General features: G+C 47.7%; 2 protein-coding genes across 2 annotated transcripts; both read right to left on the bottom strand.

Annotated features, from left to right (window-relative positions):
* Nucleotides 1–38: 38 nt before the first annotated feature.
* On the bottom strand, nt 39–2052 carry smx5. The gene is made up of 5 exons (XM_047036953.1): nt 1990–2052; nt 1612–1679; nt 1207–1237; nt 1048–1107; nt 39–704 (listed from the first exon to the last, which is right to left on the bottom strand). The coding sequence occupies exons 1-5, from the start codon at nt 1990–1992 to the stop codon at nt 579–581; spliced, it is 288 nt and encodes a 95-aa protein (XP_046892909.1). The 5' UTR covers nt 1993–2052; the 3' UTR covers nt 39–578.
* Nucleotides 2053–2211: 159 nt separating this feature from the next.
* Nucleotides 2212–14100, bottom strand: inpp5d (inositol polyphosphate-5-phosphatase D). The gene is made up of 27 exons (XM_047036999.1): nt 13766–14100; nt 12932–12995; nt 10919–11054; nt 10495–10657; nt 10206–10346; nt 9847–9937; nt 9507–9584; nt 9218–9295; nt 8885–9008; nt 8688–8794; nt 8486–8588; nt 8061–8257; nt 7793–7910; nt 7559–7655; nt 6731–6869; nt 6276–6384; nt 5870–5958; nt 5493–5574; nt 5312–5401; nt 5045–5155; nt 4836–4915; nt 4447–4534; nt 4209–4355; nt 3993–4056; nt 3446–3658; nt 2815–3266; nt 2212–2703 (listed from the first exon to the last, which is right to left on the bottom strand). Exons 1-27 carry the CDS (start codon nt 13903–13905, stop codon nt 2654–2656), a joined length of 3351 nt encoding a protein of 1116 aa, XP_046892955.1. The 5' UTR covers nt 13906–14100; the 3' UTR covers nt 2212–2653.
* Between the last annotated feature and the right edge of the window lie 883 nt (nt 14101–14983).

Below are 14983 nucleotides of genomic sequence, written 5' to 3'. Positions count from 1 at the left end.
ATAAGCACCCTACAACATCAACTGTCAGACACAGGTAGCAAGATTCAAACCAAGTTTTATTTTCACACAATAACAAAATGAATCACAAAGGTTTTTCCTTGGAGGTTAGAAACAGAAAATCATCAAACTGAAGAACAAAAACAGAATTCATGACTGGCAGATTCCAAAGAGCGTGTATAAACCTTAGCGTAGAACTAAAGTTATTCTATAAAAAAAAACACAAAACATCAACATATTTAATTTGTACAATGTAAAGAAAGACTGTTTCAATTAATGTCGTTGGTCACATCTAAACATAAACGTACGTTATTTAAAACCACGGCTATCGCCTCACTTTGGAGTGTGTAACCTAGACAGTGACTTCAGTCAAAGAACAAATTCAAAGTTAGATGGAACCCAAAAAGGTTCCAATAGAGAGATGAGAAATAATTTCCCAGAGGAATTCATATCTCTACTAACCCAAACCTTCACAAAGGGACCAACGGCAATAACATGATTCTAAATAACAGACATTAGATGTGTCAAAAGACCCCCCAACCCCCCCCCCCCTCTCCCCAGTCAAGCCAGTTGTGATGACATCACTGCTTCTGCTGCATGGCCTCCTTGCGGGCAGCGTCCTGAAGCAGCTGAGTGTCCACCTCGTCCGCCGGCAGCTGCACATAGCGCACCACGGAGCCCCGGATGAAACAGTTCTTCACAGACAGCTGGAGGACACAAGGGATTGATTATCTACTGCAGGTCGACACGCCGCTAGGAGACCGTCGAGAGGAGCAGGACCAAAGAGTTCTGCCTGTTCCTTGTTACAAATGGCGACAAGTGACAACGTGTGACAACGTGACACTTGAACCCGAGGTTCCACCAAAAAGACTCAGTTGCTTTGATGCATCAAGAAACGGGTGACGCCATCTTGTTCTGAGGAGTCCTGTTTCCCTCAACCCCTCCTCCCCATGATGTACTCTAAGACAGCATTAGACAGGCAAATCTTGTCTGATTATTCCTTGTCAGACATGTGAGAGATGCTGTTTGCAGCAACGCATTACTACTCACCATGTGTGGGTATTTCTCCGGGTCTGTCACGCTGATGTCTGTGAGTTTGATGTTCAAATACTGAGGAAAAAAAAAGCGTGGAAATTGGTTAGATAAAGTGTCACTGAAGGAGTGGTATTTGTAAGGTTAAATAGAAAGAGCCAGAAGCTGCCTGGTTACCTGATCAACTGAGTGAAGAGTTCCGCAGATGCTGAAAAGGAACGCAGACGTCATACAAACGTACGTTGTTGTATCGTTTACTAGTAATTCCAAAACATGAAAATCTTGCAAAACAGATGTTTACGGCGTATCAGTAACTATTTATGGAAATAGTAATACTACTGCTAGTAGTACTAGTGATGCGCTAAAAGACAAATTGCAAAGTAGCAGGAACAGTGGCGAGTAGTAAGACTGTAGTACAGTACACTTGTTTTAACACCCTGTTTGGGTTGTGATGGTCTTAAAAGGATCTGATTTTGTACACTTTTCACAAATCCTTGCTCATCGCAAACAAGGTAGTTTTTTGTTATTCGTATTAGGCTATTCGTTGACAGCTCTGCAATATACCAATAAAGCAACACATACCTCAAGTCATTTTTGAGCTCCACTACCACGTCCTTACCCACCAAAGATTTGAAAAACGAGTAGAAAAGCTGTAATGCAAAACGCATGATTCATTAAAAAGCGAGCAGCGAATGTATCCATGATGATAAATGTTTCTATGTATAGTAAAAGTCTGATAGATTGCGCCAGGAAATTCAAGTGATGCTCATCAGGCTAGCCAGCTAGCTAACGACGCGATCTAATTGTATGGGCATTTGGCAATAAAATGATTGATTCATTGATCAACTAATGTATTAGCTTAATTGTTATCCCACTGCGGGATGCTTACAAAATTGCGTCGGTTCACATGTACGAGACACAAAAATGTTTAAACCTTCTAAAGGAACAAAATATTCTCACCATTGTCGGCGTTGTATTTTCTGTCTGGGGTTGATGACGTATACAATTATAGTTGAAAACCCATTGGGGGGAAGTTTTATACGTCATATTTCAGCGACAGTAGTGTCCAGATTCGTGAACTTTGAAGGAAACACTCGCAGTACTGTAGAGTTACAGCAGGTGTCAGCATTCACTAAGGACAATCGTGCGGCAAGCCATATATCAACTTATTATGCAAATATGTCATATTCCCTTTAGTTTATTGTAATCTAAGTCACATAACACACATAAGCAAGGCAGACATATTCTGATGTAACAATTTAAATGATTCATAGTAGACGATATTTGTGAAGAGAGTGTGCAAAATGTCATCCACCATGGCCGGAAGATGTGTTACACACATGCAGTAGTCCTGTTATTGGCAGGACAGGAGACATGGGGAAAAAAGATCAATTCTGAACTCACATATGGCTTCTGTGTTACCAATACCATAGGTGGAATTCTGTAATGCCTATCAAAAGTAAAGATCTGTTTGATTTAAACAACATGGAGGATCAGGAAGACCAACAGTAGCACGCTTTGAGTTCATTTTGGGCAATTCTCTCCACTGTAGCCCCTATTCATCAGCCAATCACAGTTATAACTCGCAGAGCAGGAAGTGGTAGCCAGGGGCCCAAACAGGAAGTCATCTCACAGAACGACCGATTTTCGGGGGCTGGGCTGCCTCAGGATGCACTGGGGAGGAAACATGAGAAAGATAAGTCTCACATTAAGAAGAAGGGGGGGGGGGAAATGTAGCAAAGTTTATGAAGCACAGAAAATGCAAGAGGGACAGTTTGGTCCTACCATCTTTGGGCAGCGGCTGCCCAGACCGGGGGGAGTGGCGCTGCCTGGTGTGGATCTCCGAGGTCTCTCTGTAGTCTCTGGGCCGGGACGGCTGCAGCTCTGGAACCGGGCCTGCCCGGGACTTCAACGGCAGGGGGGGGCGGCTGGCGGCCATTCCCCCGTCAGAACGAGATGGCATCACCGGTTTCTTGGTCAGATGGAGCTGCGAGGCGCCGGGGGCCGTGGCTGAGGGCTTGGTCTCTGAGCAGGTATAGGAGCGGTTCCGAGGGGTTGGCACCGGGGGTCGGTCAGGCTCCACGGAGTCGGGGGGCTTGGGGAAGGGGAAGACGGCATCTGGTGGCACCAGCTGGTCCTTACGTTGAGGCTCCGGGTCTTTGCTTCGTGTCCCTGCCTTCCCCATGGAGCCGTAGAGGGGGTTGTCAAACATCTCAGCCGGGTACTCATCCTCAGCTCTGAGGGAACACAGGTGGGGCGTGCAGAGTTCACACAGCAGGGTAGACGACACCAAACTCAGCAGTGACAACATGGCTGTAGCATTGGACTGTGTCCTTTTTGTTGTTGAATACACAAAGAAACAAGTCTACAACATACCGTAGTGAAAAAAAAAAGTTGTCAGCTAAGGCGGACTCACGCTGGCTTTCCTGGGGGGCTTCGTGTGGAGTCGTACGATTTTTTGGGAGAAAGGTTGCCATGGTTCCCATCCTTGCCCATGGGCCCGCCTCCTGGACTTGCTTTGTGAGGTTTGCTGTAGCTCCAGCCCTTTCCTGCAGAACCACACTTCAGACCCACTCCCATGTAGTTGGGGTTTGTGATGTCAATTGGAGCGGGAAAGGCTGATGACAATCTGATGAAGATTAAGAGAGAGAAAGTGACATCATTATCTAGATCACCTGCAGGATGTTGCTTTCAAAACAGCGATGCGTCAGTAGAGACAGGGATGTGTCAGGAGAGACAGGATGTGTCAGGAGAGACAGGGATGTGTCAGGAGAGACAGGGATGTGTCAGGAGAGACAGCGATGTGTCAGGTGGGAGACAGGGATGTGTCAGGAGAGACAGGGATGTGTCAGGAGAGACAGGATGTGTCAGGAGAGACAGGGATGTGTCAGGAGAGACAGGATGTGTCAGGAGAGACAGGATGTGTCAGGAGAGACAGGGATCTGTTAGGAGAGACTTCTCACTTGCTGGTGGGGTCGCCTCCTCTGCCTTTGTGGCCGCTAGAATCATCTCCCACCTTGATGAAATCTAAAACAAAAAAAAGGTCAAAACAAGTTTAGTGAAATCCCAGTTGAGTCATTCAGTATCAATGTACGGATTCGAACCTGTGACCTCTTGGTCGGCAGCCAGGTGCTCAAACCACTCAGCTGTCTCTCAGGATAGCCGTGATGCTGACTCACCGTACAGCTTCTCAGTCTGTTTGCCCTCAGAAGTCCGCAGCTGGATCCCCCCCGTCAGGTACCCCGTCTGCTCTCCGTGGTGAGTCAGTGTGATCTGGAACTCCGTATACGAGGACTCTGCAGCTCTCAGTGCCACGCAGCCCTCGCCTGGAGTCACGGCACCACAGAGACATCAGAGTCTGTAAGGCTGTGCATAGCTGTGCCACTTTAAAATCCTGTTTAAAAAAATCCTGTTTACCGTAGGATTCGTCACAGTCTGTGGACTTGATGCAGATAAGGATGTGTTGGTCTAGAAGATACTCCGGGTCGGAGATGATGGGGGTGAGCTTCAAACACAACAGATCATCGACTTTGAAAAACCAGACTGCAACCAAACATCATCAGCCTACTCAAAGAACAAACCGAGACTCTTTCAGATTACATTTGCATTTAGTCATTTAGCAGACGCTCTTATCCAGAGCGACTTACAGTAAGGACAGGGACATTCCCCCTAGGCAAGTTGGGTGACGTGCCTGGCCCAAGGACACAACGTCATTTTTCTCAAGGTCGGGAATCAAACCGGCAACCTTCTGATTAATAGCCCGATTCCCTAACCACTAAGCCACCTGACCCCTTAAATTAGATTACCTCAACTTGGTTTCCAAAACGAACTTTGATGGATCCATTTGAGGATTCTTGGTTCTCTCCCTCTGGGCTCTTGACAAACTCTGTGGATGTTTGAGTTGTTAGACTGATGTTCTGGGTTGGTCCATGACACCCATCAGGCCCATTTTGTGATGAAATACGATTTTAAATAAATGTAAATATTATAGAAATGTAACAGAATGAGGCCTTACTCTCCAGGCAGCTGGAGTGGTACTCGATGAAGAACTTGGTCTTGGACTTTGTTGTGAGTTTGGCGACGCAGTTCATGAACTTTATAGCACCCTCTGATGTGGTATTAGGATCTAAACATTTAAAATAAAAATTCAGAAAATTCCGACCACAATACTGGATCATCCTGGAAAACGTTTCTCACATAAAGTCTTAAGTTTAGTTTGATACATCTCATAAGGTAGTGCAACACATCCTTGTCCATTGTAAAATATAAATTAATGAATTACCATTTTTAGACACAAACTGTGAGGCCACTCCAACCTCAAACGTTGCAAACACAGGTGAGTGGTCGCTTGTCATGATGTCATTGGTGCACCCTGAAAACAAGTGTTTTCATAATTTGAATTGAATTGAAACATCCCAGCGCCCTACGTCTGTTGGCATGGCAACACGTGCTCCCAGTCTCACCATACGTCTGGCAGGCCATGTGCACCAGGGGGTAGGATTTACGCAGAACACGATCACACCACGAGGGCAGGTTGTACTTTGTCTGCAAAAGGAGAACAGCAAAAACACTTTGACAGATTCACAGGAGACTCCATGTTCACAAGTGGAAGGATGCAGGCCTAAAGATTGCTTACAACTCATCCTGTGGCAGTGAACCCAGCCTACATTTTTCCCGTGAACCAGGGTTCACCAAAGAGCAGGTTCTCCTGCCTGGACGACCCCCAGATCAATAAACAGTGCTGCTGACTTCCTCACCCTGGTGTTTGTGTGTTGCTATGTCGTGGAAGGGTTCGTTTTTTCCAGAGGAGGAAAACACATCTGAATAAACAGTGTCCTACCCCCGTGGCTTTAGCCTTAGTGTAGGCATACTTCTCCCTCGTGTCTCTCTCGAAGCGATAGGTGGGCGCGAACGTGAGCTCCTCCTCGTCTGTGAAAGAACGAGAAGAAGAAGAACGTTCCAGAACGTATCACAGGAGCTGTTTCACGTGTCTCGTCCTCTGTGTTAGAACACGTGAAGAACAAGAGTTTTTGAGTGGTTTCTCTGTTACTCATCACACCCTCCTAATGTCCCGTGTGTGCACATTGAGTTTGTACTGCACTCTGCGTCTTAAAAAAACCCAGTCTTTTCACATTTTGCCCGGAAGGTGACTACTGTATTACTTCAGTAATACCACATTCGTATGTTAGTTTGTGTGATTGTCATTTGCATTTGTGGTTTACAGTGAGATACCATGGAGGAAATACCATAGTGTAGGAAGACTTTCCCCTCAGCTCTCTCCATGCTGAGCTGGTCTTTGGCGAGCAGTTCTTGATACTGTTGCTGTTTGATCTTTGTCACAATGCTCTCTGCTTCCTGTGAAGGCAGACAATGCAAAGTAGTGGTTCTTCCTGTTAGATGATGTCAGCAGTGGCAGTGCAGCAGCGCTAGCAGACAGGACTGCTGCTGTTTAGAGGCTCACCCAAACCCTGTCCTCCACACTGCCCACGCTTCTCATAAGAAACTCTCGAGAAGAAACAAGACGTGCAGGCAACAAATAAAACAGCAATCTCTCCATAAAGTAGAAGAAAAAAAAGTTTGGGACTATTTTAAACACAAAGTTCCCCTTAGCCTCATGAAGAGATAAGACTGTACCAATGTGATTTATACATGGGCTTGATATCGTTACCTTCTACAGATCTGAGGCTTTGCTGATACTTACCGAGGACTGCATCTCAAGTCTGTAATTCAGGTCCCCCAGCCAGAACAGGTGGGTGAAGCGATGGGTAATGTCAAACGGGTTCAGCTTCTTGTCTCCGAGGTTCAAGAACCGTAGGATGCTGACGTAATTCTGGTTGCGTCTGACAACAACCCCCACCCCCAAAACACACAACTTTACGAACTTTATAAGCCGAACTGTGTTATTGAAAGTGTTGAAACTGACCACACAGTTCTCCTTTCGCTTCATGTCTCACTGTCGTTGCATCATTCAGTTTAATCATGTTTCAGAAGGAAGAAGAATAGACACTCAGGAAACCAACCAGACAGTTTGCAACACCAGTTTTTAACGCTAGCACGGGAGAGAGCGGCCTCGGAAGGGTTATTGTAGCCTGAGTTAGCTAACCCTGAATCAAATGTTCAACTTGATTTATCTCAGATTAGACCAGCCATACTGTCACCTGTCTGTTGATAAGATAATATAGTATGATGTCAGTGAGGGCGCTTGGTCGTTACATTGATCATGACACTATTAATTAATGTTAATTATAATGAGATATTATTTCAGTTGAATAATGTTAGCCTACATATGTTGTTGACAAGAAGATTAGGCTAGCTCACAGGATCAGGACTTATATATTCTGGGTTTAGAGCGGTTGCTAAGAAACTGTCAAAAGGAGCAGGACCAAATAATTCCTCTGAAAACCTGAACTTCCTAAAAGGGAATATTCTTTCCCTACTATTCTTTCCCTACTATTGTGTCATGCCCTGATGACACAATAGTATGTTATGTAAAATCTAATAGACAAAGTTTGGAAGAACTGTCCCTCACCGATGCTTCTTCTCGCTGCCTGAGGTCAGGTGACTGTTGACAAACCCAAGCGCCGTCCCGTTGAACATGAACGACACGCCCACTGCTCCTTTATTTCCTGTTCAAGAAAAACACACAATGGTCGCAATAACACCTGGTGTGACCCTAACCCTACGGATAGCTGCAACCCCTCACCCCCCTCACCCCCTCACCCTACAGTAACCCAGCGAACCCCGGTGAGAGGGTTGGACTCACCCAGCGTGTTGGCGATGCCTGTCTTGACACTGTCACAGGAGATATGGGAGATTCTGTTCTCGTGCTCAGGCTTGGCCAGAACCATGATCCTGATGTTCCACAGGGTCTGGCTGGCCATCTGACAAACACACAACATTACATTATTATATTTTCTTCGAAAAAAGTGTTTTGATAAAAAATGGTTGGCCCAGGTCTGCGGGGGGGTGGGGTGAGGTAAACCTGGCCCGGGGTGCCAAATATGCTAGGACCGCCACTGGCTGCAACTGACTTGTTTGAAGCTGATGTTGGTGATGCTTCTCAAGGTGTTCTTCACAGTGTCGACCCAGTCCTTCTCCCCCAGCGTGTCCTCCTGGGTGCCGATGACGTAGATGTCATGGGGGATGTGGTCGGCCGTGTCGTCGCGCGTCTTGCCCTGACCCTTACACTGGAACCACGACGAGATGTCCTGAGGAGGGCCAGCGTTGCCTGGGACCAGAGGTTAGAGGTCATAGGTCGCATCCTTGAGAGAGAAATTCTGATCCTGCCTGCTAATACAGCTCAGCTAGATCTGATTTATTAAGATGATCGATTTAAAAAGAAAAAACGTAGTTTACAAATGTATCGTTTGTTTACAAAACAATTAGTTGGTTTTGAAAGAAAAGCCTCATTTGTATTTTGATGAGAAGATTGAGGAGAGTATTATTGTTTGTTTACCCATGTTCCAGGTGCCCACAAACACAGTGATCATGTCAGGTTCAGGTTTGCCAGAATGTTTGTTCTTCATCTGCTGCAGCAGCTGACAGAAACCTTCTCTCTTCTGACGAAACACACAAACACATCAGCAGGTCAACACACAGGTGACATCACAACGATGACTTCACTCAGTATCTCAGCATGATGATGTTTATGACCTCACCTTGGAGTCATCAAACACAAACTCTTTGCGTTGCACTTTCTCCTTCTCTGTCTCCACAACAATGACCAGTTTCGGATGCACGTTCTGGGATTTCACCAACTGCAGGACTAAACAACATCACCCCACAATCACACACTGCACACACTTGCACACACCGCACAACCAAACACGTCTTGGTATCAACCAACAGCACTCACTTTTGTTGTGAACAAAGAATTTGTCTTCGGGGCCGTCTTTTGACTTTTTGAAGTAGACCTTTCCGCTCTCGATGTCCACCTTGAGGAACATCTTGGTTGAAATGCCAAGAGACTCCGACTTCACCTGTGGAAACCAAGAGGTCACAGGAACCTGCCCCTTCCACGTCTAAACATCCCAGAATCCCAAATGTTTAGCTAATTACTCCACACTACATGTGAACATCACTGGGTATGGCTCAGTGACAGAGCGTTTAATTGCAGATTCAGAGGTCACAGGTTAAAATCCGTCACCATGGATAAAAGCTTCTTCTAAGGAAATGTTGAGATTTTTACCTCAAATGTCACAGGTGGTATGAGAGACTTTCTGTGACCCCCTTCGTAGCCGACAGATTCAAACACAGCATTTTTGGCCTGAAATTGTAACAAGCACAGAGGCATGTCAGTGACCATGCACAGCACTGCTCCTTATCAGTGCGTGTTTGGTTAAAATGTAACAGGATATCCACAGAGATTTATTTTCCTAAAGAAAATTATTAATAGTTGGGTGAAAACCGCTCCTCAATTTCACATGAATAAGTCAGTGATAAAGGTAAACTCTGAGTACAAGATGATTCAATATTACCTTGTCTTCTATGGAGTACAGCAGTTGTGTCAATTGTTCAAGTCTGAAGGATACTGATTGACTGGAGTCAGCAGAAAGCTATCAGAAAGCAGAAGAAAATAAAAATAACAAAAACTTTCAGTCACACGTCTCAAAAATGCATGATTGTGACAAACACCCTTTCACTCTCTCGTTAGGTTACATTTAAAAACTTCTTAGATCTCCAAGCTTGCACTTTTTTACTAGGCAGAGTTAATTAAAAATATCATCCTTCAAAGTTTGCAGGGTTATACAATGCCGAAACATCTACACACCATGCTAAAAACTAGCATTGAGCTTCTGAACAGGAGCTTGGAAGTACCTGAGTCCTGAGCCGCCCAGGTCCCGGGGAGAGCTGCGGATCCCAGACCTGCTGAAAGGTCTCCAGGGTCGGCAGGGTGCGAGAGATCTCACTGTCACCAGGGGGGCAGGTTTCATTACACATGTGAGGAACATGACACCCACCACCACTTTTACTAAAACGGCAGATATCTACCCCCCCCCCCCCTTCCCACTCCGACACTTTGAACACAAACCTCCATCCCTGGCTGTCACACACACACACTGCTGTGGCAACTGTGCGTCCCTGACTCTCCTGGACAGCTCCAGGAACAGTTAGTGAGAACACAGGGAGAGCATACCTGTTCAGCTGAGAGCGTACTTGTTCAGCTGAGAGCGTACCTGTTCAGGTGCTTACAGATGTTCATGGTGAGCTTCTTCAGGTGAGGGAGACTGGGGTTCCCCCCGTGCACTAGCTCCGCGTCGAGGCTCAGGGCGCTCCTGAAGTAGTCCTGGATGGCCTTCTGGTGGTCGTCTGGAATGCTGCAACACAGGAACACTACTGGGGCACTGCACTGCTCTACAAAGATGGCGCCAGACATTCCCTAAATAGCTTAATAAAATGAGTGTGTGTTATGTGTGTGTGCATATGTGTGTGTGTGCGTGTGTTTCACGGAGAAAGTGATCTTACTGGCTAATGTCCATGTGCTGCAGTCTCTGCAGGTAGGTGTCTGTCAGGGACAGAGAGGTCACGTCCACCCCCCTGACGTCCCCAGTCGAGCATCCGTCTTTCCCCTCGCTGGCCGGCAGACCAAAGTTCCTCCTCGGCAGCTGAGGAGGCAGGCTGACTGGCTCTGAAACCACAAACCACCGCGAGGATCACCTCTGGGCTGCTCAGCTCAGGCCTCACTGCGAGGATCACCTCTGGGCTGCTCAGCTCAGGCCTCACCGCGAGGATCACCTCTGGGCTGCTCAGCTCAGGCCTCACCGCGAGGATCACCTCTGGGCTGCTCAGCTCACGTGTGCAAGCTGCTGTTGCTGACAGATATGCAAACGACTTCCTGTGTGACGTAGAGTGCTAGCAGCAGTGAGGAAGGGGTGGGGCGGCGTCTAACCTGGCTCCTCCTCTGGCTCCTCCTCCTTGGGGACAGGGTATTGGAGGTGTGTCACCAGGCCCATGTTGGGGCTGTAGTAAGCCTCAACAAGCTCCGGGAGCATGGAGAAGAAGCGGATGGGGACTCCCTCAGAAGCCTGGAGGAACCAATGACACACGGCTGCAGGTTAGACTCCCTGGTGCTCTGGGAGAGACAGTCTGGGTGTGTTAGTCCTCCTCACCCAGAACACCACCCATAAGCTGTTCTCTGACATTCCCCTGTGGTTAAGCTCCTTCAATAACACGTCAGCTGGTTTCCTTATCCCATCCAGCTGAAATGTTTAATTTTTTGTGGGGGATTAACTGAAGAAAATGATTGTTTAAACTTTACGTTTTTCTATCCAAATAACCTAAATGAATGGCAACAATTCCAACAAGGAAGTAGCACTATGATAATGACTTCACTACCAACACACAGAAACAGATTGTTTACAGTCTAACAATGGAGGACTTGTTACCGGACGCATCAGTCCTCCCACTGTCCCCTTAAAAACAGAATAAACAGTTGGTGTCACACTTTACCAGTAATCTGCCTCCCCCATGTACCCTCACCCTGCACCCTCACCCTGTACCCTCACCATGTACCCTCACCCTGTACCCTCACCCTGTACCCTCACCCTGCACCCTCACCCTGCACCCTCACCCTGTACCCTCACCCTGTACCCTCACCCTGCACCCTCACCCTGTACCCTCACCCTGTACCCTCACCCTGTACCCTCACCACGTACCCTCACCCTGTACCCTCACCCTGTACCCTCACCCTGTACCCTCACCACGTACCCTCACCCTGTACCCTCACCCTGTACCCTCACCCTGCACCCTCACCATGTACCCTCACCCTGTACCCTCACCCTGTACCCTCACCCTGTACCCTCACCACGTACCCTCACCCTGTACCCTCACCCTGCACCCTCACCCTGTACCCTCACCCTGTACCCTCACCCTGTACCCTCACCACGTACCCTCACCCTGTACCCTCACCCTGCACCCTCACCCTGTACCCTCACCCTGTACCCTCACCCTGTACCCTCACCATGTACCCTCACCCTGTACCCTCACCCTGTACCCTCACCACGTACCCTCACCCTGTACCCTCACCCTGTACCCTCACCCTGTACCCTCACCACTTACCCTCACCCTGTACCCTCACCCTGTACCCTCACCCTGTACCCTCACCATGTACCCTCACCCTGTACCCTCACCCTGTACCCTCACCCTGCACCCTCACCCTGTACCCTCACCCTGTACCCTCACCCTGCACCCTCACCATGTACCCTCACCCTGTACCCTCACCCTGTACCCTCACCACGTACCCTCACCCTGTACCCTCACCCTGTACCCTCACCCTGTACCCTCACCACTTACCCTCACCCTGTACCCTCACCCTGTACCCTCACCCTGTACCCTCACCATGTACCCTCACCCTGTACCCTCACCCTGTACCCTCACCACGTACCCTCACCCTGTACCCTCACCCTGCACCCTCACCCTGTACCCTCACCCTGTACCCTCACCATGTACCCTCACCCTGTACCCTCACCCTGTACCCTCACCACTTACCCTCACCCTGTACCCTCACCCTGTACCCTCACCCTGTACCCTCACCATGTACCCTCACCCTGTACCCTCACCCTGTACCCTCACCACGTACCCTCACCACGTACCCTCACCCTGTACCCTCACCCTGTACCCTCACCCTGTACCCTCACCCTGCACCCTCACCCTGTACCCTCACCATTGGCAGTATGGGCTGAGCAACAGCCTTCTTATTTTTGATGAAATGAAAAATAAAAGCAGAAGTTTGGTGCTTGAGGCATAACATGCAGCTTTAAGCAGCTTCCTGAACACCTGCTAATAGATTCCTTCACAGAGTGGAGATTGTTGAGACCTGACTGACCAGAGCTGCAGAAATTGGGGGCTAGGGCTAAGACTAGGGGCCAATACCTGACCAGAGCTGCAGTATTCTCAAACCCACCTGAACAGAGAGCTTCTTCTCTTCATTTGGTAAGATCCTATATGTGTACACACAGTTCTGGTACCTGGGGACAGAAGAAACATCAGCTGGACTGGACCAGTGTTCAGTGCTGGACCAGTGTTCAGTGCTGGACCAGTGTTCAGTACTGGACCAGTGTTCAGTGCTGGACCAGTGTTCAGTGCTGGACCAGTGTTCTTCAGCTGACGAGAACAAGAGCTGCATATCTGTCAGGCTATACAGCCGATCAAGATTAAAACAAACCCCTTAATTCCCTCCAGTTTACACAAACAGCCTCAATACAAAAGCGAGCATTTGCAGCTAAGGTTCACACAGCTGAAACGTGTTTTGGTGTGTGTGGGTTATTCAAATGAAGCTATCTAGCTACACAGTCATGAGTTTAGCTGTGTAGGAAGCATTCAGAGACACTTTGGAGCAGCTCTGACAAACTGAAGCACAGAGTCGTGAAACTCACAGTTTGCAATTTGGTTACAGAACACTTTCCGAAATGTCTACAATCTCTTTTCACAGTAGCCCATAAGCTTGAATCGTTTGCAAACTCCAAAAACTTCTAATCTCATTTAGTCTTAAAAGACTAACAACCCCATTGTCTTCTACAAACCGTTAACTGGAGTTAACTGGAGCTGCATGTAAATGATGTCAAAAGAAAAGCCATCCTTCCTGGATGTGAAGACTCAGAGGTGGGCCAAGGCGTCCAAACCACTAAGAGCTCCGAACACGTAAAGAGGATCCTTAACAAACTGAACTCTTCCTGCTCAGCGTACCCCCCCCCCCCCCCCCCCCCCCCAGAAGAGGACAGCCGGTAGGTTTACTCACAGCACACAGAGAGCGTAGGCCCCCACTATGGATTCACTGTCTCTGAGGAGGAAACTGCCATCCCGCGCTGCCTTGGAGAGGAGGTCTTCGGCGTTGGAGCGAGTGATGTTGCTATGGTGCCACGGTTGATAAGAACACATCCTGTTTCTCTCAGGAGAAGCCGGGAGGTCCAGGCTGGTGCATCTGCCCTCGAAAACAGACTCCTCTCTCCTTGGTGGAACACTGTGTCTTCAGCTGACCGTGGTCATCTTTCTGTGTGTGGCTGTGTGCTTTTCCTTCTCTCTCTCTCTCCCTCTCTCTTCCTGTTTGCAGGGCAAGAGCTGTAAAAAGGAAGCCGCTACTAAAGTGACAGAACTTCCTCATTTGAGCGAGAGGAGGGCCTAACAGCTGCACTGAGAATCCAGAAGCACTCAGAAGCACACAGCTACCTCTCCCCCTTTCTTCTCTCTTTCAATAATTAACTATAACAGACTAAACAGAATAATCTTTCAGCCACTGTCAGTCTGAGAAGCCTGGTTGAGGAAATACTTGAGGACCTGTTATTGTTTTGATAGTTTGAAGGTGTGGAGAATGGCAAGGATGAGAAAAGAGGAAGTTCGATGCAGAGTAAGGTTTATGTCACTGCACCAGCTCTGCTGAATGACCAGGGAGACACTCCACTCCTGAAACAACATCCTGAGATCTTGTCTTAGTAGTACATTCATGTGAATCGTATCATAGCCAGAATATTTGTGTTGTGTGTGATGCTGCTAAAGTTTGTTTTAATATCTAACCCGAACAATTCAAGGACATATCTACAGTATATTACAAGATTTTGTGATATTACTGTGTATGAGTCCTTGAATCTATCAGGTCAAATATGTATATATACATACAGATAACCACATTTTTGGTATAGATAGTGTCAGAAAATGCGTAAACACTGTTAACATATGCACTCATGAGAGGGGGTGGGGAAAGAAGAAATAAGTATTGCAATGCTGATACAGTGGTCAGGAAATGTTGCAAAGAAATGTGAGCAGAAAAAGCCCTTCTGGCACACCACAGTCAGAAGTCACATGACGAGAAAAGAGAAGTGTTGAAGCGGTGAGGACAGGACTGAGGCAACCCAGGTTAGCAGAATCTGCTGCTATATCCGAGAGCTATGATCACTGCTCTATGGGCCCTGTACAGAGAGCTGAGGACTGCTCTATGGGCCCTGTACAGAGAGCTGAGGGC

The sequence above is a fragment of the Hypomesus transpacificus genome, chromosome 16 (genome assembly GCF_021917145.1).
Source record: "Hypomesus transpacificus isolate Combined female chromosome 16, fHypTra1, whole genome shotgun sequence".
NCBI lineage: Eukaryota > Metazoa > Chordata > Actinopteri > Osmeriformes > Osmeridae > Hypomesus > Hypomesus transpacificus.
This window is presented reverse-complemented; position numbering and strand designations above follow the sequence as displayed.